Source organism: Anticarsia gemmatalis, chromosome 23, assembly GCF_050436995.1.
Source record: "Anticarsia gemmatalis isolate Benzon Research Colony breed Stoneville strain chromosome 23, ilAntGemm2 primary, whole genome shotgun sequence".
Taxonomy (NCBI): Eukaryota; Metazoa; Arthropoda; class Insecta; order Lepidoptera; family Erebidae; genus Anticarsia; species Anticarsia gemmatalis.
Window position 1 is genome coordinate 3,201,486 of NC_134767.1, and position 23,770 is coordinate 3,225,255.

The window sequence follows — 23,770 nt, forward strand, 5'->3', positions numbered from 1 at the left end:
ATTAATATTTGTAGTACATTTAATTTCTTCCGACACTATAATGTAATGTAAAAAATAGATTTATTTTAACCGACTTTAAAAAGAAGGAGGTTCTAAATTCACCGGATTATTTTTTTTATAAATGAATTGTCACGGTCTGCTTCGTTTGTCAGAACGACATTTCGTAAACTAACCAAATATTGATCATTTATTATTTTTACAATTAGGTATGACTGATTAATTAGTTAATATTTATTGACTTAATTTACCAAAGTACTTACACAGGCGGACATAAAGCATTCTCTGATTTATCTGATGTCTACCTTAGAGTTAGCAATAATCTTATTTTTAATGACAAGAATTACGAAAAATTCTTACACAAAGCAAGAATATTTTTTATTATTTACCTAACAGACAAATCTGGTAATACCAGATGATTTGTTCATTAACTTGTGCACAAGAGGCAAGTAAATTAATCCATCTATTGTTCCAATGTCAACCCTTTTCAACGCAAACTGACCGAGTCAGAAGACACCTGCCGTTGACAGATAGAGAATCGATAGATATTTAATAATGTCTTTTGTTTGTAGATCATAATTTAGCTACTACATATAGACATTATTGTAAAAGATAAAGAGATATTTATTGTAGAATATTTGAAACTGGGTTTGTATTTGGAAAAAAGTAACTTTTTTACCCGTAATAGGAACTCTGCAATTTATCACTCAGTTTATCCATTATCCTCCTTAATAGGACAAAGACAATTTTAATATTGCCTTTTTTTTGTAGGTAATAATTTAATATTAAATATTAAACATGCAACGCGAGAGTTTAAAAGTTATGATAATATAATTTAGCTACTAAATAACATTTATGTTACTGAAAATTTCGAACTAGCATACGTCTGCTGCTTAGTCTCCGAAAATAGCGGCATTTATCGTTCCTCGGCATGTAAACTCTACAAAATTCTACCAAATCAGTATAAGATATGTAAAATGAATGAACTTGACTGTCCTAAACAGACGAAGATATTTGAATCTTTGATGCAATTAAATATCTCATTATTGACATCCGTGTCTTATTTCAAATCAGGAACTCCAATTATATTCAGTAAAACCAGAAAAAAACTCAAATTAAGCTTCTTAAACACCATTCAACGTGTTTTTTCGTGATTGCATAATCCATGAAGTAATATGTTGCAAATAGTCAAATAAAGTATAAATAATCATTCTAGTACATAGCAACTATAAACAAGAACTGGTTAACACAAAAAACGGAGACTTAAAATCAGATACAAAATCTCACAAATGTTTAAAAAAAAGCGGAGGTACTTTTTTATAAATATCGTTTAAACTTTAGACGGACAGGCCAATTGGGTACAAAAAGTCCAAATCACTCAGATTGTACAAACAGAGACGTTTGGAAACGCCTTTTATCTTCCCATAAATCCTTCAAATGCTTTTCAGAAAGTTTTCTGTGTGAAAAAAATTCGCTTCTCAATTCAATTAGAAATGTTTGAGCAGGTCTTTGGGACCCGGTTTCGGAATGATCAAAGGTGATTATGACATCAAATGAAATCGTGGTGTGAATGAAATTTTGTTTTGATTTTCTTTTCGGATCTAATCTGAGAGTTAATTCTGTAAACGTTTTAAGATCTTTTGCGCATAATACTTTTCTATTTTTATACTATCTATGAATGACTTCAGGTAGTATAAAAGTTAGTGCTATTAAGTTCAGTTAGGTCATTAGTTATAAATACTAATTTCTTGTACATTCTGTACCTTGTTTTTTTTTACTTTTTTCATTCATACACAATATACCATTGACTGCCTATGTGGTACACGGTAGTGTATGCGACTGCCATGCAAAAGTCTCTTTTTCATGTTCCAGATCGGTCCAAAAGTCTTTTCTGAGAGAATAGAGAGTGTACCTGATTATTATGCATACACTTGCATTTTATAAAAAAATCTCCCGAATCCAGGTGGACCCACCTTCACCCAGTTTCTATTAAATACCGCTGTACCCGGATATCAGCGTTAAATACAAATAAAGTAAAACAGTTTTATAGATTCATGTAATTGACCAGTATTTTTTGCCGCAAAAGCACTCTGTTCACAAAAAAGCTAAAAATCTAATCAATCTAATCACTACAAAGAAGCGCTGACAAGAAACACTTAAACAGAATTACTTCGAAGCAAGTATTTAATATTTAAAAAGGTTTCCAAAGTGAATACTTGGAACTTTCGGACATTTTTATTCAATTAATCTTAATTTTTTAATTCACTTTTCCTGTTTCCAATCTAATAGTCTTTATTTAATTAATTAATTTGTTTTGCTAATTCATGATAGCCGGGTATCTCAACAATTTGTCGCTCGTGTAAGTACTTGAGGACTGAAATCACAAAAAATGATCACCGCATTGCATGCCTGAAAGTTTTTTAACTCAGTTCCTGGATAAAGCCCTGACTCCTAGTTTAAGAGTCAGGGATTAACAATTACATAGTATTGTCAATTAAATACCTAATGATAATGTATAGTGTAACCATGTGTTGTAATTATTTGTGATAATAAATAAAATTTATTATTATCATGTTTGCATGCAAATCTTACAACCTGCACTTATTAGACTAAGTGGACTTAGGAGTCTAACTTCTCTATGTCTAGCAGCGGAACAATAATGGGTTAAATTTCGTAGCTACAAAAAGTATTACTTATTTTTTAATTTTATTTCTATCACGACACTTTCTTCTTTTCAGTGACAGTTAAGACTTTAACAATCTTTTTACAAACGAAATATAAAACAATAGAAACTAATATTAAACATAATAATAAGGCAGCTAACACAGTCACAACTATTTCAAGTTCCAGATACTCCGTCCAGGAGATGTTGGCTGCAGGTGATCTCAGATGTTTGGCTCCACCGTGACGTAGTACGTACTCAGTCCACCACACCGCGCGGTCTAATGGCTTCTTAGGCTCGTCACGCATTATATCACGAAGTTTGATAACGTTTTTACGATAACTGTAAAACAAAACGGGTGATGTTACTGTGATGTGACTGCCAAATGATCATCGTATCTAATATCAAACACGAGAATAGATGCATTTTACATTAAATTGTTTGATGTTTTGGCGCAGGTTATAGGTATAAAGTGACCGGTCTAGCAATCCAAAACAAAAATTAATTCCCGTAGATATAATGATAAAATATAAACATGCAATTCGAAACATGCAAATTTGAAGTCTTGACAGACATCTCATAAATTCATTTATATCTTTGGACACAACAGCCTTATAAATAAAAAACAAATTTACGTACCTTTCATCACCAATGACAGTATTCACAGCATTTTTGAGTACATCATAATTAAGAGTTTCAAGATCAAGTTTGATTCCAATTTTATGGTATTCGTATTTCTCTGCGTTGAACCACTGGTCTCCCAGCATTGGTACTGCCACTAGCGGCACCCCAGCATTGATAGCTTCGTCAGTTGACTGAAGACCTCCTTGAGTTATAAACAGCTTTATGTTAGGATGCCCTGGAAGAAATTAGATTGTTTCATTCTGACTGCAACAAAATTTTAAAACAAAGATGAATGAAGCAAGGGAAATTTGTATGGGTCGTATCAAGTGGCGTTCTCTGGTCTGCTTACTTCAGTACAAAATGGGAAAAATTAATATATTTGCTGACGGCTTATGGAGATGGAGGAAAATTAAACTTTTTTATACCGATCCCATCTAGCTTGGGATAAAGGTCACTTAAATTTTAAGATAGACACTTAAAAATAAAACACATACTTAAAATATCTGATTGCGGGAACCATTTTCCTAGCTTGATGTTATCTGTTTTTCCTGGCAACTCATCTTTGTCATACTTCCACAGTACATTGTATGGTAATTCTGACATCACTTTCACAATGGCTTGAATTTTATCTGCCGGTAACATAGATGGAAGAACGTTTGTGCCAAAACTTAAATAGATTACTCCATTTTTTGACAAATCTAAATACGATTGAATATCCTGAAACAAAAAAGATTTTATATAAATAAGTAATACAACATGTTTAAAACGTTTTCAGAGTGAGATAGATGAAAAATCTAGGTAAGTATACATAATATATTATATATCATATGTTAATGATTTTCTACACTGCTGTAACAACTTAAATCAAGCAGGACAAACCCATCTATTAGGTACCTTTGTTTCGTAAATATGAAAAATGTGTGCAAATAGAAAGAGTGATCACATAAATTTTTAAATATTTTTCAAGGCACGATATTTGTTACGAGGCGAAGGCCAGTATGCGCGCAACGTATCACTATTCTGTACATTGCTGTCTTAACGTAACGTGTTAGTCACTTTAATCTAAGGGAGGAGCAATGTACAGCATAGTGGCATTTGAATAGTAGTCTACTGAGATAAATAATAGTCCCCAGGGCTCAGAAATTAACAAACCATAGGCAGTTCTTTTGCAGATTTGAGGTGTACTCCGCCCATGTAAATAACACTCGGAGGAACTGGTCGGACTCCTTCAAACAGCGGATGCACGTTCAGGAACATCATATCAATATTATTAGTCAGATCTGATACGTTCGGCACATCCTCACCGAAATGCTTTTTTAAAGCCGCATTTTCAATTTCTTCATGTTTCTTAACGGCCTGATTTACTAACACATAGTTGTATGTTTCCGTAATTTTCTCCCAGAAACTGAGATTGTTTATTCTTCGACGGTTTATAGCTGGATACAAGATAGGGTGAGTTGGAGCACCAATCACATCATAGTTATCAAAAAATGCTCCAAACGAGCTTATTTGAATCACAGGCACTTTAAAAATATGAGAAAATACTAGCGCTGGTCTTGCAAGAGCTTCAATCAGTAAGAGATCAAAATGTTTGGTTTTCATTAAGTGTTGAATTTCTTCTATATGTGGATATGTGCTAACACAATCAATCACGAAACCAAGAATGAGTGTTAATTGTTCTACAAAGTCTCTAGATCTTGAGACCTTTTCGGTAAAGTGTTTCATTATATTATATGAAACATCGTGGACGTCAATTTCGGTAAGGTTTGCTGGAGTTTTCCCTTTTGGGAAGGCTGGGTCTGTAGTGATGACAACGACTTCATGGCCCCGCTTGGCCAATTCTATGTACAGAGGTCGAAATGCCACTTGATGGCTAATAGATGGTGTTGGTAGCACTGTCAATATTCTCGCGGCTTCATTTATACTTAAAATTATGGTTACTATATATAATAACTTTAACATTTTGAATATGCAATGTAAAATTAAATTCTGGTTAAGAGTTAAATTTGGCAAACTATAAACAGGAGCGTGTTCAACAAGTTTTGAAATCAGAGGTCCGACTGTATCAGTATGCAACAAACCTCCTCATTTTATATCGTCATGCAAAAAAGTGCAATACTGACCTTGAAATCATTTTCATTTTGGTTGGTTACATTGGCAGAATAAAAATTATCTTTAAATTTGCGTGAGCAAAATATTTTCATCTATTTTGTCGTTTGGTTCAAATACCCATAGATGTAATAATAATGAATTAGGCAATAGAATTAAAATAAATTATAACATATCTAAATATGTATATACTATACATAACTCAAAGGTGACGGATTGGCATAGTGATCTATAAACGCACAGCCCAAACCAATGACGTAGGAATCCGCTAAGGAGCGATTTTGATCTATTTTACCCCCAGGAAAATAAAATAGGGGTTGAAATATTGTTTGAAAATTCTGTCCTAAGTCACAAACCACGCATATAAAGTCGCGGCGGGCAAAAGTTGATTATTTTCCTATAAAACAACGTTGTATTCAAATTATTGACTTAGCTATTTATTTCACCCAAGTTTTTGAGGCTATTCATGCGAAATAATGAGCTAATTATCACAGTACAATGCAGCCAAATTGCAGACTATCTGAAAGATAATCTTTTCATTCAGGCATATAAAACTTTACTAACCTTTGGCAGTGGTTTTTCAGGCTTCAAATGCATTCCACCCATATACACTACACTTGGAGGTACTGGTCTTATTCCTTCTAACAATGGATGTATATTCAAAAACATCATATCAACATTATTAGACAAATCACCCACACTTGGCACATTTTCACCAAAATACTTTTTAAGTACGGCATTTTCTATTTCTTCGTGTTTCACCACCGCTATATCCAATAGAAAATGATTATAAATCTCTGATATCTTCTCCAAAAAACTAAGTTTGTTTATTCTCCGACGCATAATATGTGGATATAATATCGGGTGACTCGGAGCGCCAATGATATCATAGTTATCAAAACTAGCACCAAACGAACTCACTTGGATCACAGGCACTTTGAAAATATGGGAAAACACTAAAGCGGGCTTTGCAATCGCTTCTACTAATAAGAGATCAAACTGCTTCGTTTTTATAAGATCTTGAATTTCTTCAACTTCAGGATACTTGCTAACACATTCGATGACTGCATCAAGGATTATTGTCATTTGAGCGATGAAGTCTCTTGTTCCTTTTGATATCTTTTCAACATACGCTCTGACTATACCGTAAGAAATATCATGGACGTCAATTTCGGTCAAGTTCATTGGAGTTTCTCCCTTAGGAAAGGCAGGATCTGGTGTTATGACAACAACTTCATGTCCTCGTTGAGCCAGGGCCTGCGTTAAAGGTCGGAACACCACTTGGTGGCTGATAGATGGGGCTGGAAACACTGCTAGTATTCTCGCCGCTTCATTTGTATTAAATATAATTGATATAACTAATAACGCGAACATTGTTAAACAAACTTTAGGACGACTACAATCTATGAACCCGTTTTGTGAACTAAGTTATTATATTGTTCATATTTGTCTTGTTAGCCTTGATAAACATGACATGAGTGGGAAAAAAACCATCACGAATGATTAGGTACATAATTGATCTAAACATGAATAATTATGGTATATTTATATATAACGACGAAGAAAACCCATTTAAATTATTAGAATGAGTGACGTCAGCATCGCTGGCATCACCCATCCCACTTTTATTCGCAGACATTACTTACAATTATAACTACGACACCTTTAATAATTATACAAGCAAAAACTTACAGTCTCAGAATTCTCAGACAGCACAGGTCCTCACATGTCCTCGTTACCGCTAAGAATGAATTGCAACATGGCGTGCTTCATAAGCGGAACACGTATAATTAAAAATGTTTTAAAATACAACAACGTGTTAAAACCATAAACTTTTTACATCAAAAATTCTAATCTAATTAATTAGTAATTTTAAAGCCTTTACATTAATTTTTTGCATTTAATTTATTAATTATTATCCAAATCGGATGTGTTTTTATCAAATATTAATAAGGGCGTCAATTGAATAAGGGCGTCAATTGAATAAAGACCTCAATGGTCATAAAATCCGTTTCAATGTTGTTTTAGCTAGATATCATTAAAGGTTGATAAAAACACATCGATTGATGCTAATAAATCCTAATATTAATTAACAATATTGTTTAGGTAATAAATCTTTGCACTTAAAACAAATAACAATTTGTTTGTATTTGATGAGTACAATCCAACCATCAAATACTTTCATTTTAAAGTTACAAAATCAAATAAATGAATAATAATATTTAGGCAAGACACCAAAAGCTTATATTGATGTTCAGTTTGATTTGATAAATACGAATTATTTAATTAGTTATTCTTTGCGAATAATTAGTCAACACGATGCGTCGACACGGCCATTCTGCGAGATGGTGCGCGCTCTGCACCAGTCCAAGGCAATTATTCGGGACTTAGGCATCTTCCAGTATGCCATCTGATTCTGTAGGTATGTGTGACTGCAACAAATGAGGCTCAGGTGTTGGTGTAAGCCGACCAGATGTTTCGAGTTGTTGCAGATCATCCTTGTCAGAGTCCGTCGACACGGCTGCCTGATCACCTGGCTGAGGGGCTCTACGGAGTTGATCATGAGCCACCTTGCGTGGTCGTCCTCTTCCTGTTACTCGTTTGACCATGTAGCGATCATTGTCTAGGATTCTGTAAATCTCAAAAGGTTCACTGTATTTTAAATCAAGAGAAGTTTGGTTACGTGGGTTGTTCTTGATTAAAACATAGTCTCCCCTCTGAAACGGTTTGAGCTTGGCTTTATTCTTGTCAAAACGTTGTTTTTCATATTGTGCTGCTGTCACCATCTTCTCCTGTACATGTTGTTCCAACAAATCAAAATCCATTGACTCGTTTTCAATATTCACTAATCTCAGGAGCTCTGGTGGAACACAATGTTCACGTCGTGTTAGAAGAGTGAGGGGTGCAACGCCGGTCACACGATGAGCAGTGCAATTGAATGCAAGTTGTAGTGCTTCTAATGCAACTTGCCATTTATCTGTGTCATAATTTTTGATCATGGTCAGAGCATTTTTTAACGTACCCATCACTCGCTCCACCTGACCATTTGCTCGGCTAACTCCTGGCGCTATTGAGTGGATATCAATACCAATACGGTCACAATATACTTTAAATTCACCAAGGAACTCCCTCCCTCCATCTACAACAATCTGCATAGGTGTTGCAAAGAGATGTATAAGGCGTTTCAAAGCTGATAGACTGCTGCTCTGGTTTTTATTATTAGAGTAGTTTAAAAGTATGTATTTTGTATATGCATCAATTATAACAATTACATACTCATCACGTCCTTCAGAGTCCTTGCTGCCTAGTTTGCCTGTGATGTCCATATGAATCACTTGAAATGGTGCAGTGGGCTTTTGGATGGGATGAAGTTGTGCCTGTACTGCACCAGAAGCGCTTTTAGAGGTTCTGCATATGACACAATTGTCAACAAAGTTCCTTACCACTGTGCTCATCTTATCAAACCAGTAAGATTGCTTAATTTTCTGTAGAGTTTTTTCCCATCCTGGATGTTGTAATGATGTGTGATATGAATTAATTAGACTCCACTGGAATGCTTTTGGGACTACTGTAACCTTATATGTACCATGTACATCATCTGTGAAGGACTTTTTTAGTACACCTTCTTCTATTTCAAAACCAGGAGCAGGGTTTTCTATGAGGGGACGCAGCTTTTCATCACGTCGTTGTTCTATTTGTAACCACTTCATATCAGTTGTTAATATATTCATGGAGAACTCACCGGAGGGATTTCTACTGAAGAAATCTGCATGTTGAAGCCTTTCACCCTTTCTATATTCTACTTCAAAATCATAATTTTGTAGAAAGGCCCACCAACGATGAACTCTGGGTAGAAGGTCTTTCTTGTGCCTTGATGCTTTGAGAGCATTACAGTCCGTGATTACCTTGAACTTTCGGCCATACAAATACTGTTTGAAATGTTTGATTGCTCGCACCACTGCCAGTGTTTCCAGCTCATATGAGTGATAGCGGCTTTCTGTGTCAGTAGTACGTAGACTCATATAAGCAACAGGATGATGGCGTCCCTCAATTACTTGAACCAGTACAGCTCCATAGCCCAGGCTGCTGGCATCAGTGTAAAGCTCAATTGGTGCTTCTTCCTGAAATAGAGATAGGGTAGGGGCAGTACACAAGTATTGGATGATTTTGTTGCGGGCCTCGTCATGTCTGTTATTCCATTCCCACTTAGTGTCTTTCTTAGTTAACTCATAAAGTGGTACCATAATTTGGGAAAAGTTGGGAATGAAACGACGGAAATAACTGGCCAGGCCATTAAATTGCCTGACTTGTTTAGTTGTAGTTGGCACTGGTGCCTTAACTAAAGCCTCTACTTTCTTTGGACTTGGACCCACCTGTCCATCAGAGATTATATTGCCTAAATATTCAACAGATCTTTTAAAAAAAACAGTTTTCTCAATATTAATTGAGAAACCGGTCCTTTGTAAGGAAATTAATATTTGTTCTATGTTAGATAGCCCCTCGTGGAAATCTGTGGATTTTGAAAGGATGTCATCGACATACACTTGACATATCTGTTTTATTATCAGTGGCATCAATGCTTTATTGATGCAACGCTGGTAAACTGAGCAAGCATTACTTAGACCAAATGGCATAGCTAAATATTCATATAGCCCATCAGGTGTAACAAATGCGGTCTTTTCAATTGACTCATTAGCCACTGGAATTTGGTGAAATCCAGCTGCCATATCAAAAGTACTGAAGAAATAGCCACCAGCTAGTTGGTCTATTTGGTCTGAAATTATTGGTAAAGGGTAGTGATCCCTAAGGGTATTCCGGTTTAGTTCTCTAAAATCAACACACATACGATCCTGACCATTTTTCTTTTTGACTAATATTATTGGGCTTGAAAATGATGATTTGCTTTCACGAATAATTTTATGTTCAAGTAGTTCACTGACAATATTGCGTACCTTTTCCCGTTCAATCGGACTTAATCGGTATGGTCGACGTTCCACTCGCTTAGAAGGATCTTTAAGGCGGATTTCCAATTCACCAGTATTAACCCTGGTCTTTGGAAATCCACGAATGAATAAAAAGTCATATTTGTTCAGCAATATTTTCAATTCAGCTACTTGATCATCGTTAGTTAAATCACAATCTAAATTATCGAATTTATTACTGGCAGGTCGTATGTGGTTTACTATTGGTTGATGAAAAAGCTTAGCACCCTGTGAATTGACTAACACCCCAAGGCTTGTATTCTCGACAAGATTCATTCCGATTATCACATCGGTACTTATTTCATAATCGGCCACTACATGAAACTGAAGCTCAACTCGTAAATTGTCGATAATACAAACTGTAGTTACTTTTGCTAGCGAAAGCACCGTAAATTGACCAATTCCATTTAAATAGCTAACCTCGCTAGTCCTTTTTCCCGGTAATTTAGCCGTTACAGACTCGCGTATTAGTGAGCATTCCGCGCCGCTATCGAACATGGCTTCAATTTTCATATTACTAACTTCTATTTGAATAAAAGCCAACTTTGTTGTGCCTACACAATTAACTTTAGACAATACGGCGCGTTCACGTTTAAAACATTTATCAAATGTATGACCCACTTTTGAGCAAAATGTACACATTGGCTTATCTGTCTCGGAACCAAAAGACTGAGGAGTCACTGGTTTGTTTTCTAGAGAACGTGGCTGAGTGCCCTCAGATTTCTTATAGAAACGACAGTCACGTGTTTCATGCCCCGATCTTTTACATACTTGGCAAGACGATTGTTTTTCCGAAAACCGTGGACGTTTGTTGATAACTAACTGAGTATTAGATTGACTCGGGTTTGGTCTTTTAATGTGGCGTATAGACGATGCTACCGAAATAAGTTCCGGAACCGATGACGCACGTGCATTTAATAACTCGATTCTCAGTCGATCATCCCCAATGCATCCAATAACTGCCTCAACCGCGTCCTCATCACTTAATTTATCTTTCGTGATACGACGCCAAAGTACCCAAGCTTGAGAAATAAATTGCGCGATATCTTTACTACTGTCATAAGTGTGTTCACGGAATCTAAAAATGTCTCTAGAATACCTATTTTCCGGCTCGAAAGTAGTTATTAACAAATTGCGCAATTCATCCCACGTGGATGTCGAGACTAACCAATTGTCTACCCACAGCCTAGCACGACCCTTGAGCAAACTTCCAACTTTCATCCTAACGTCGTAATCAGCCAGGCTGTAGTTTTCCATGGCTGTACTCACGTGTTGGCACCATTCACGTATTCCTATATTGGCGTCCGGATCGTAAGATGGCAAAAATACGTCACTAATTTTAACTTTATCCGATTGTTTAGAAAAACGATCCGACATGCCTTTCATAACCTGTAACATCTGCGAGAAAAATTCAGTGGGTACGCCGCTAACAGAAGCAGAAACATTTTCATTACTTTGAACAGAATGTCCGGCAGAAGCGGGTGGATATCCCACTTCTGATAACGACGAAGAAAACCCATTTAAATTATTAGAATGAGTGACGTCAGCATCGCTGGCATCACCCATCCCACTTTTATTCGCAGACATTACTTACAATTATAACTACGACACCTTTAATAATTATACAAGCAAAAACTTACAGTCTCAGAATTCTCAGACAGCACAGGTCCTCACATGTCCTCGTTACCGCTAAGAATGAATTGCAACATGGCGTGCTTCATAAGCGGAACACGTATAATTAAAAATGTTTTAAAATACAACAACGTGTTAAAACCATAAACTTTTTACATCAAAAATTCTAATCTAATTAATTAGTAATTTTAAAGCCTTTACATTAATTTTTTGCATTTAATTTATTAATTATTATCCAAATCGGATGTGTTTTTATCAAATATTAATAAGGGCGTCAATTGAATAAGGGCGTCAATTGAATAAAGACCTCAATGGTCATAAAATCCGTTTCAATGTTGTTTTAGCTAGATATCATTAAAGGTTGATAAAAACACATCGATTGATGCTAATAAATCCTAATATTAATTAACAATATTGTTTAGGTAATAAATCTTTGCACTTAAAACAAATAACAATTTGTTTGTATTTGATGAGTACAATCCAACCATCAAATACTTTCATTTTAAAGTTACAAAATCAAATAAATGAATAATAATATTTAGGCAAGACACCAAAAGCTTATATTGATGTTCAGTTTGATTTGATAAATACGAATTATTTAATTAGTTATTCTTTGCGAATAATTAGTCAACACGATGCGTCGACATATATTATTTATTTGTAGTGGTTTGACGCACTTCTTGGATTATGACGTCAAACAATTGAGTGTATAAATAAACAATTAAACTCTGATAATTTGTAGCCTATTTAAGTACTAATTTAATGGAGAGTTATCCTTCCTGTTGAGGTATCCATTATTCAGAAGTTAACAAGTTAATGTTTTTGACCGTCTTACTTCGAATAAAATTAAAAGCAGGTAGAATAAGTTAGAATTAAACATTTCAATCAATGGCCAATGATTTTTCCATCGAATAATGTGCACACTTCAGTATAGGGTTTCAAAAGATTGAGTATGATCAGCTACTTTTGGAGCTGACTGTACTTATATTATAATAATATTTTCCACGTTTTCAAACGTCCATAGTTTAGCTGCTAAGAAAATAAAAATAGGCGCAGCTCATAATTTATTTTTAGATTTTCTAAATTAAATAAAAACCCTAAAAATATTTGATCGCCATATAAAAGATTGAAACGAGTAACACAAGCTTTTTATCGCTAAATAATTAAATATTTAATACTCATCCCACATACAAAATCAACATAATTCCAACTCCAGAATAAATACATTTTTAAACTATACTTTTATACTTAGGCTCGTTTTTGCTTACCAGGCACAAATGCTCGAAGTATTATTTTACAAATAAAATATAAAATACTAATAAGCAATGTTAAACTTGTTAATATTACTGCTAGAATAGTGAAAACTAGTTCAAGTTCGAGATACTTCGTCCAGGAGATGTTGGCTGCAGGTGATTTCAGATGTTTGGCTCCACCGTGACGTAGTACGTATTCTATCCACCACACTGCTCGGTCTAATGGCTTCATGGGCTCGTCACGCAGCAGCTCTCGAAGTTTGATCATGTTACGGCGGTAACTGTGAAATAACGGTTTGTAAAGATTATTCTATCACATTTGAGTAATTAATCAATCAAGAATATTAATGACATGTGTTTATTTGTATATCACCTAAGGTTCTTAGATAACAACTATTAAAATCTATACAAAAGCTAACTTTATTAATGGCTTCGTTAGTGCGATTCCCTAAACTCGGTACTATTGACTAATGAAACATTTAAATCTACTAGAAAAAATATTTTATTCTGAACACGCTAGGGGCACTGATCAGTTTTTCATACAATTCTTTTCGACAGCTACGCGGTTGTCAATAGTGGTTAGTGGTTAACAATAGCCCTTTAAGTGAATCGTTACGCGTACCAATAGTAAGATAACCGCCTATAAAACTTCATCTACTGCAACACATCCAGTTGGTAAAATCTCTTATAATCAATGAGAAAAGATTATAAGAATATGTATATTTAAATTAATTAAATTTAACCCATTAATGTCCCACTGCTGGGCAAGGGTCTCCTCCCGTAATGAGGGAGGGGTTAGGCCTTGAGTCCACAACGCTGGCCAAGTGCGGGTTGGGGACTTTGCACGCCCTCAATAAATGTGTTAAACAAATTTTTAGGCGTGCAAGGTTTCCTCACGATGTTTTCCTTCACCGTTGGAGCATGTGATAATTATTTCTAATACACACATAACTTCGAAAAGTCATTGGTGTGTTGTCTCGGATTCGAACCTGCGACCACTTTTTGTTTGGGAGATGTCAACTTACGAGTATACCACTCGGCTAGCTCTTTATTACCTTGAATCACCAATGACAGTTTTAACAGCAGTCTGGAAACTATCATAAGTAACCGTCATTATATTCAACTTGATACCAATTTTGTGGTACTCATATTTCTCTGCATTGAAGAATTGATCTGCTCCTATTGGGAAGGCGATTAAAGGTACTCCAGCAGATATAGCTTCATCAGTTGATTGTAGACCTCCTTGTGTAATAAACAGCTTAATTTTGGGGTGTTCTGAATTGCAAAGCAAAGTAAAAATTGTTTATAAGAATATAATTAAAAAATGTAACTTAGTGAAACGGTAAACGTTGAATTAAGCAATATTCGTGCTTATATTCCATAGATCTTAGCTCTCAAGTTAAGCGTCTACGAGCATTGGAGGGCACGTAATTATTCGATGCCAGTTGTTGTCAATTAACATTGCGGTCGTTTAGTCAAAGCCCTACGGGCGGCTTCTACAACTTTGACCCTTGGTTGACCACTAAGCATACGAGAAATAAAAAGAAAAAATACCTACTTAAAATATCTGATTGTGGGAACCATTTTCCAATCCTGATATTATCAGTTTTACCAGGCAATTCATCTTTGTCATATTTCCAAAGAACATTGTAAGGTAGCTCAGATAATACTTTTAAAATAATCTGAATTTTCTCTGGTGGCAACATTGATGGAAGAACATTGGATCCAAAACTTAAATAGATCACTCCATTTTTTGATGAATCTAAGTATGATTTCAAATCCTGTAAAACAAAATATTTTGCGTAAGTTATTTATCTTTAACATGCGAAGGCGCGGTTATGTTAGTTAACTGTTAGTCATGTTACTTGATAACTATAATAATTGCTCTATATATATAATTCTTCTGTAAGTGTGTATGTCACTGAACTTCTCTTAAACGACTGGATCGATTTTGATAAAATTTTTTGTGTGTTCAAGGGGATCTGAGAATGGTTTAGACTCACAATTTTGTCCGCTGGACAATGTTTCTTTAATTAGTTTTTACAAATTAAAGACGTGTAGACAGGACAACGTCTGTCGGGTACGCTAGTTGCTCTATATGAATGATAATAATAATCTGTTATTTGTATATAATCATCTTTTAGAATAACTTAATTGGCTTTGTATAGTTAAATTATTACTTGTTTATGTGTATTGCGGTACTAACTAATATTTTTATTAACAAATACAACATATTTATTACTCACGAATGGTAGTTCCTTCTCTGGTTTCTGATGCGATCCTCCCATATACACAATACTTGGAGGCACTGGACGTATCCCTTCAAATATTGGGTTAACATTTAAAAACAACATGTCAACATTATTCACCATTTCTTTTGTCGTTGGAGCATCCTTTCCAACAATTTTCTTCATAATAGCATCGTTTTGTTCATCGTGTTGTTCTACTACTTTATTAAGTCGATAATCTTGGTACAGACCGTCTATTTTTTCCCACATAGATAAGTTGTAAACTCTTTTGTTGACTGACATAGGGTAGAGAAACAAGTGTGAAGGCGCGCCCATAGCGTTAAAACTATCATAAATACCACCAAATGAGCTTATTTGTATTACAGGCACTTTGCAAATGTGACCAAAAATCAATGCTGGTCTTGCAACAGTTTCTGCCAGCAATAAATCAAATTTCGTTGTTTTTATCACATCTTTAATTTCTTCATGTTCGAAGTACTGTTGCACTATAGTTGTGAAGAATCGAATTACTATATTCATTTGCGAGACTATGTCACCACCTTCTTTAAATATTACTTCTTTGGTGTCTTGCCAAGCGTTCATGGATATTTCTTGAACATCAATCTCTCTGAGATTGGGAGGTGTTTCTCCCTTAGGAAAAGCAGGCATTGGTGTGATGACAACGACTTCATGTCCTCGCTTAGCTAGTTCTTCAGTTATAGGTCGAAAAACTACCTGGTGACTGACAGAAGGCGCGGGAAATATTGCAAGTATTTTCGCTGCTTCATTTGTACTAATTGCCAAAGTGACTAGTATGTACGAAAATAGCAACATGGTTGCTTCAAAACATTTAACAGACTGTCAGTTGATTAGATAAATAGTATATTTATAGCTGGGTTGACAGTCCTAAAGAAGAGTCAAGATATTGTTATTTAATTGTTCAATCATTCAGTCATGATTGATCAGCAAATTCACAGTTATCAAATTTACCTGTTCGGAGGTACTTTACCTATGTAGGTACGATTTTTTGATGACACATGATTACATAAACCAGGACTAATATTATATTCCAAGATACACAACAAGACCATGTAGCGCTAATGAATGCCAACTGTTGATGGAGGGAAGATTTTTTGCCTCCATCGAGTACCAACATTCAAGTACCTATCGAGTTCTTTAATGAAAAACTAATCAGCGACGCGATGGACTGCCTCTGTGGCATTTTTAGTAGCTTATGCGACAACCGTATACACTACAATTATGACCAACTTGCGATGACGTGCTCTCTTAAGCACAACCCCAGTAATGTCTTATCAACATCAATCCTATACATTCACCATCCAGCTATTAAGTCCAACAAAGTTAGAACCTACGGTTATGTTAAGTAAAATATTGTGCAAATAAGGAGTAGAAAAATGCGTAAAATATGTCCAATATGAAAACATCCTTAGCATATTACGTCATTGTTCACCGCGAGTTCAATGTCATTTTAAAGCAATACATATCCATATTATAAAATATCTCGTGGATTCTATTCATGTCATCGTTATTGTATATTTTTTTATCAGTTCCGTGGATAACGTAGTAGTTTTTATCAAGTATTATATCATGTTTATCTGTTCTTTACAATCTCTCTGATCTGATTTGTTACTGTGGTAAAATATATGTGTATCAAATTTCATTGAAATAAGTTGATCTTTCGTGAAAGACTACCAAACGTCCTCACAAACTTTCACTTTAATATTAGTATCATTAGAACGGATTTAGGGCCATACAATTTTCTCTAATGAGACATAATTAAACAGAAGTAGGTAATCATAAACTTCAAAGTACTCCGACATACCCTACAATATAGTTAGATAATAAAAGTCACTCTCAAGTATCATTTCTCAAGTCTATTCAACAAAATATCTTCGAAATATATATTAATTATAATTCTATTTGTCTAAACTTCTTCAATTACAAGTCGACGTTCACGAATGGAACCATCTACGATTTAATAATGAAAGTTTCACGAACATTCTTGTTAATTCCGCCCCTGCAATGTTTGTTTACACAATCCGTTTTGTAAATAAATAAATGGATATAGAATATTAAATTTTACTTAGATCTAATAATAGCTAAGTTTACTATAGTTGAAGCTTTGAATATTATTTAATAAATGTGTTACTGTACTAGTCCTTGCCCACGACTTCGCCCGAGTGGACTATAGTTAAACGTTATGTTACGTCACGTGCATAAGTAAGCATGCCTGTAGTCAGTTGCTATATAGACTGTAGAGATTCTGGTTCACAAACTACAATAAGTTTCATCAAAATCCGTTTATCAGTTTTGTCATGATTGAGTAACAAACTGATTTCGGTATGATGAAGCCTTTACTTATTGTACTGTGCCTTTACGATACTAATAATATAAAGCTGAAGAGCTTGTTTGTTTGATTGATCGCTTATGTCTGGAACTACTGGTTTAATTTGAAAAAATATTTCAGGGTTAGATAGCCCATTTAACGATGAAGGCTAGGATAGGTTATAAATCTAATAATTACGCTACGACCAATAGGAGCAGAGTACCAGTAAAAAATGTTTCAAAAACGGGGAAAATTATGACCCATTTATCTCTGTGTGACGCAATCGAAGTTGTGCGGGTCAGCTAGTACATACATACAGAGCAAAAACAAAATAATATATTATGGAAAATTTACACCACTGCAAGAATTATTCGTAAAAATAATATAAGATAATATAAATTGCAATACCAACTAGTCCTTAGTTTGTAGTCCCGTAGCATTTGTTCAATACAAACCACACTAGTCACGGCTCATAAACGCGCAAGTTAACGTTACGAATAAGTTTTCCCGGACCATATACTGTAACACACGGGTGCCATAAGTTTTCCAACTCCAAATGAGTACCAAATTGAATGTGAGTCTAAGTTTTCGGTGCAAGTTTAATTTTAAAGTTGTGCGTAGTTTGAATGAATTTGTGTCGTTACTTCGTTTCTAGTTGGTGTAAACAGCTGTTTCTTGTTTCCGTTCAAATTGGGAAATAAATTTCGGTTTGAAAATGTGGTGGGAATAAGTTGCAGTAGAAAATGTCTTTGAGAAAGTAAGTTCCCTGAAATTCATCGCAATTGTAACTACGTGCAATTTAACATTGAGTACCTAATTTGATTGGGCTAAAATGGTAAAGTGACTTAAATTGCTTATAAACCACTACGTATGCGCACGTGGCTTTGCCCACATGGAATTTCCAAAAATCCTCTCTTAGCATTATCTTACACTCTGCAAGGAACATACATACCAAACTCTAGCTTATTGCATTCAGTAATATTGGCTGTACGTTGTCTCTCACTCACTAAACAAAGATTTTCATTTATATGGTAGTATATTTTAAGGTAGTACGAAAGTGCTTAGTGTATTATACCGTCTTTAAAGCCATCTCCACAAAAATACTCCGTCGACCTAAATTAAATGCAGTCTTCCTATAGGGTTAAGCCAACTATTATTGCATTCAGTAAACAGAGTCCACAATGGCTGGCGGTTGCTTTCATCTATTGAGAGCGATCTATTGAAAACTGCTGATAGCCTTTTAATAGATTCTTGATGATCATGAGCTGGAGATGTGGAGCATTGTGTTCGTGTATTACTTGGGTTTCATGTGTGTTGTAATGAAGTGTAAAGCTTCGTGATATTGATTCTTCCTCTCTTTTTTATCTATACTAATCTATACTAATATTATAAAGCTGAAGAGTTTGTTTGTTTGTTTGAATGTTTGTTTGTTTGAACGCGCTAATCTCAGGAACTACTGGTCCGATTTGAAAAAATATTTCACTGTTAGATAGCCCATTTATCGAGGAAGGCTGTAGGTTATATATCATCACGATACAACCAATAGGAGCAGAGTACCAGTAAAAAATCACACAAAAACGGGGAAAAATATCGCCCATTCACTAATGTGACGCAAGCGAAGATGCGCGGGTCAGCTAGGATACAATATACTAATACTATTAATGGTTTGTTGTGTAAGATCACATCGATAATGTCTTGAAAAAAAGTTAGGTGCGTAGTACTCGTAACCGGCGGTCCCGTACTACAAGATGTATGGGTGTGAATGAGGCAAGGGAATTTTTAAGGATCGTACTTAGTGGTGCTCTTTGGTTTCTGCTTATCCCTATTAAGAAATGCTTGACATTATGTCTGTATATTTTTTATGTCCGCTACGCTTTAACAACTAAACTAACTTCATGTATTTGTTAACAACGAGACTAATTTCATGAATGGAGATATTTATTTTTTCCGTGAGGAATGCGAAAGCGCCCTGGGTGAAGCACAGGATTATGTGGCTCTAAGCGCTTGCGGGAAGTCATACGTGGATTTCGGCAAGCGTTTAAGCGGTACAGACTGCAATGCAAAAGACATTACATGACTGCAAAAGCATCGTACCGTAAAGATAATTAAAGATCTGCACTCAATTGTAGCATTGTACTTTAACCAAATTACGCAGCTGAGTTGGAGTCGAGGGGTCACTTGGCTATCACTGTTCTAATCACTCATCAACCTGGCCTTTCTTTCAACTTTGTTGGAGTCGGCTTCCAGTCTCATCAGATGCAGCCAGATACCAATATTTTATATGGATCGAATGCCTATCGGACCTCCACAGCCCAGTTACCTGGGTTATAACACCTTTGGTAAGACTTCAGATTTTAAGCTTTGGCTACTGTTAACGTCTGTCAAAGACCTTTGAAACTAACAGCCGGGACCTACAAATTAACGTGCCTTCCGAAACACGGAGGAACTCGAAACGTATAACGTCACCTCAGAGATTGATCCGCGACTGTTGTTAACTAAGCCACTACCTCTTCAATTATCTGGGGGCACGGAAGTGCCCCCGCAAGTCGAGCAAAAAAAAAGCGGCACGGCCGTAACATCCTTTTCTCGAAGCAATTCGGGCTATTTTTGACACCCCTATAATTTCGTAGTGGATAAAACAAGAAGCCTGGATTTTCAGCAACTAATCAGTCATTGTATAAACACGGTATATTTAAAATTTCAGTCAATTTGAACCAGTAGTTTAAGAATGACAACTTGTTAAAATTTTGAATTTTGTCACTCACTGATTCACTGACTCACTGACTCACCGATCATCAAAAGTCTAAGGTACTTCTAGCAGACTTAGAAGCTTAAAATTTAGAATACAAATAGGGTTTAGTGTCTTAATCATGGGAAAAATTCTATATTTTCAAATTTCGGTCAAGTTTTCTAAATACACCAACTGCAACAATAACTTTGTAATCCCATATAAATGTATAAGATTACAAGGTTACATTTGCAGTTAATGAATTAAATTATTATTTCTGTAGAAAATAAAATAAATAGGTGTAAATATGTATCTACTATATGAGACATAACGGGAGGGGGTATAGGGTGGGTAAGGGTGTTTAGCCCATGAAACTGAACAACATTCCCATAGGAAAATATGTTGAATTATGAAAAAAATACGGCTTTCCATACAAATTGGACTTATGTTTGCTCTATTCGCTCTACAAAAAGAAGTGAGATGCCATCAAAAACATTTTGTAAAAACCTCAAGTCTCGCCGTAAAAAGTTGTGAGATCTATATAATACCAAGTCGATTAATCTATTTAGTCTCTACTTAAAGGACCTTCTGTCTTAAGTTATTACGTATGTTATTATCATGCCAATTAAAAAAAAAATACCTTTAAAACAAATAGATCGACTTGGTCATCGCAAGAAAACACAAATTCGCCATTAACATTTCAGGAGCATTAACTTCTCGTCGTGCTGTGTAGTGTGATACATACTAATAATCAAATCATGCGATGACCAGGTCGGTCTATTTGTTTTAAAGGTATTTTTTTTTTAATTGGCATGATAATAACATACGTAATAACTTAAGACAGAAGGTCCTTTAAGTAGAGACTAAATAGATTAATCGACTTGGTATTATATAGATCTCACAACTTTTTACGGCGAGACTTGAGGTTTTTACAAAATGTTTTTGATGGCATATAATGATGTATTTGTTCTAATAAATACTAAATGTGATTAATAACCAATTGAAACAAACCTGCGAGTCATTATGAAACGTTATCATCATTGTCAAGGTAGCATTACGAGACAAAATCAGTGATAAGAAGGACATAAACAATATAATTATGTAGTATAGCTGACCCGCGCAACTTCGCTTGGGTCAAAATTTTCCCCATTTTTGTAACATTTTTCATTGCTGCTCCGCTCCTAATGACCGTAGCGTGATGTTATATAGCCTTTATCCTTCCTCGATAAATGGGCTATCTAACACTGAAAGATTTTTTTTAAATCGGAACAGTAGTTCCTGAGATTAGCGCGTTCAAACAAACAAACAAACTCTTCAGCTTTATAATATTAGCATAGGTATAACTGTCTGTCGTAGACTGATAGTAAATTGATAAGATTGAACTTTCATATCGAAGCAGTACTAAAGATTATATATTAGGACGCCATATTCTCGATTTCCTACACGCGTTACTATATAGTATGAAGCTTTTGATATTTAAAACTAATTGAAAAATAGTTCGAGCAGAATACGCTAGGGCCGCTAATTGGTTAATATCATAAAATTTCTTGACAGTTATTCGGTTTTCGGTAGTTGATCGTCGTATAAAAATAGAATTTCAGAAGATCTCTTTCTACAGTCTGTAGGTCACCAGTGGATATTTTGCTAAACTTACTTATTAACTTCTAAAAACGATATATTATACTTATGTCAATGTACATAATATGTACTTGATTTACCTAAAGAGATGTGTAACCTAAAGGATATTTTGTAAAAAAATCTTTATTTACCTTTAACAACTACATTATTCATAAACTTAACAAAAAGTTACATTCAATAGCCAGTTGCGCTCACCGGTAGGTAAACGATCTGTGGGTTAAGCAACCATTGGCGCGGTCATTCCATAGATGGGTGACCGCATAGTGGTATTTGAATTGGGCGTCTCCGTGCTTTGGAGAGCACGTTAAAAGTCGGTCCCGGTTTTTGTCTACTAAGATAACAGTCGTCAAGCCACGTCAAAGGTCTCTCGGGCGGCTTGAACAACTTTGACACTAGGTTGACCACTAACCATATAACAAACAAACAAACATTAAATACTAATATTCAGCAAAAAACTCGTCATACAATCCATTTCCCACACGGATTATAAATACAATAAAATACTTGCAGTAGTTTTACGCGCATTATCTTATCAATGCCCACCAACACAGCACGCGCCCAAATAGCAACAAGATCACACGAGTAAGATAAAACCACGTGTTCGAGGTCAAAATGCTAAAGTGTAATAAAAATATTGAGTTAATGTCACATTGTTATGTAAATATTGTACTGTGAAATATTTTTTATGACCAAGTGTCAAGCCTGAGGGCGCGTTCCCACTATGTCGTGACGACAGATAATCGTGTAGTTTTAAGTGTCGTCGTGGCTTATATGTTTAAATGGAGGTTTTCACGTATAGAACGACTTACTGTCTTCTACGACATTTTTTGCAGTGACGACAGATTATCGTGACAGTTGAAACAGCTAGACAGTCACTAAACAATACAATTTTTTGACGACAAACAATCGTTATAATGGGAACAGCTAGAGACGACAGTCGTCCAACGATAACTTAATCGTTACGACATAGTGGGAACGCGCCCTGACGGTGACCGGGTCATATACACTGAGTTACGTAAAGTTTTTCATACGCGATTTAAAGCGAATGCGTTTGTAAAGTGATGCGATGGTGATGTCTTAACAATTATGCAATCCTGCCGTTCCGTGGGCACTGTGCCGAGCTACATCGAGTTTAAAGGAAAATATCAAAACAATTTATCACAGTCGTTTCATCCTATACACCGCATGATGTCTAAACAAGTTGAGATATAATTAGGTAAAATGATAAACTTCTAAATTTCAATATTTTACGGGGCGATAAGTTTCATAAATAAAAAAAAAATCTTGTGAATGGTCAAAAAAACAGGAACAGATAGGACAAGAAAAAACAAAGGCTGCTATTTCTAAAGAAAGAAACGACACGGGCGGAGCCGCGGGCAAAAGCCAGTGCAGTATAAATAACTTGTAAACATCTACGTCGTCAAAGTCAACGAACCAACTTCACGTTAGTCTTGAACGTATGAAGCCTGCTCATTTCATCTGTTACTACATTTACTATAGAATATTAATGTACATTTACCTTAGGTATCGGTGCTACTGCGAGCGGAAGCTGTATAAGCATTTATATGAA

The 23,770-nt window shown here is 35.3% G+C and overlaps 1 protein-coding gene across 1 annotated transcript; it reads right to left on the reverse strand.

Moving 5' to 3' along the window:
• Positions 1 to 2,078: 2,078 nt before the first annotated feature.
• Positions 2,079 to 16,329, reverse strand: LOC142982982 (uncharacterized). The gene is made up of 9 exons (XM_076129737.1): positions 15,506 to 16,329; positions 14,818 to 15,040; positions 14,315 to 14,534; positions 13,261 to 13,540; positions 7,826 to 9,765; positions 5,957 to 6,815; positions 3,778 to 4,000; positions 3,299 to 3,518; positions 2,079 to 3,001 (listed from the first exon to the last, which is right to left on the reverse strand). Exons 1-9 carry the CDS (start codon positions 16,319 to 16,321, stop codon positions 2,713 to 2,715), a joined length of 5,070 nt encoding a protein of 1,689 aa, XP_075985852.1. The 5' UTR covers positions 16,322 to 16,329; the 3' UTR covers positions 2,079 to 2,712.
• Positions 16,330 to 23,770: the final 7,441 nt, after the last annotated feature.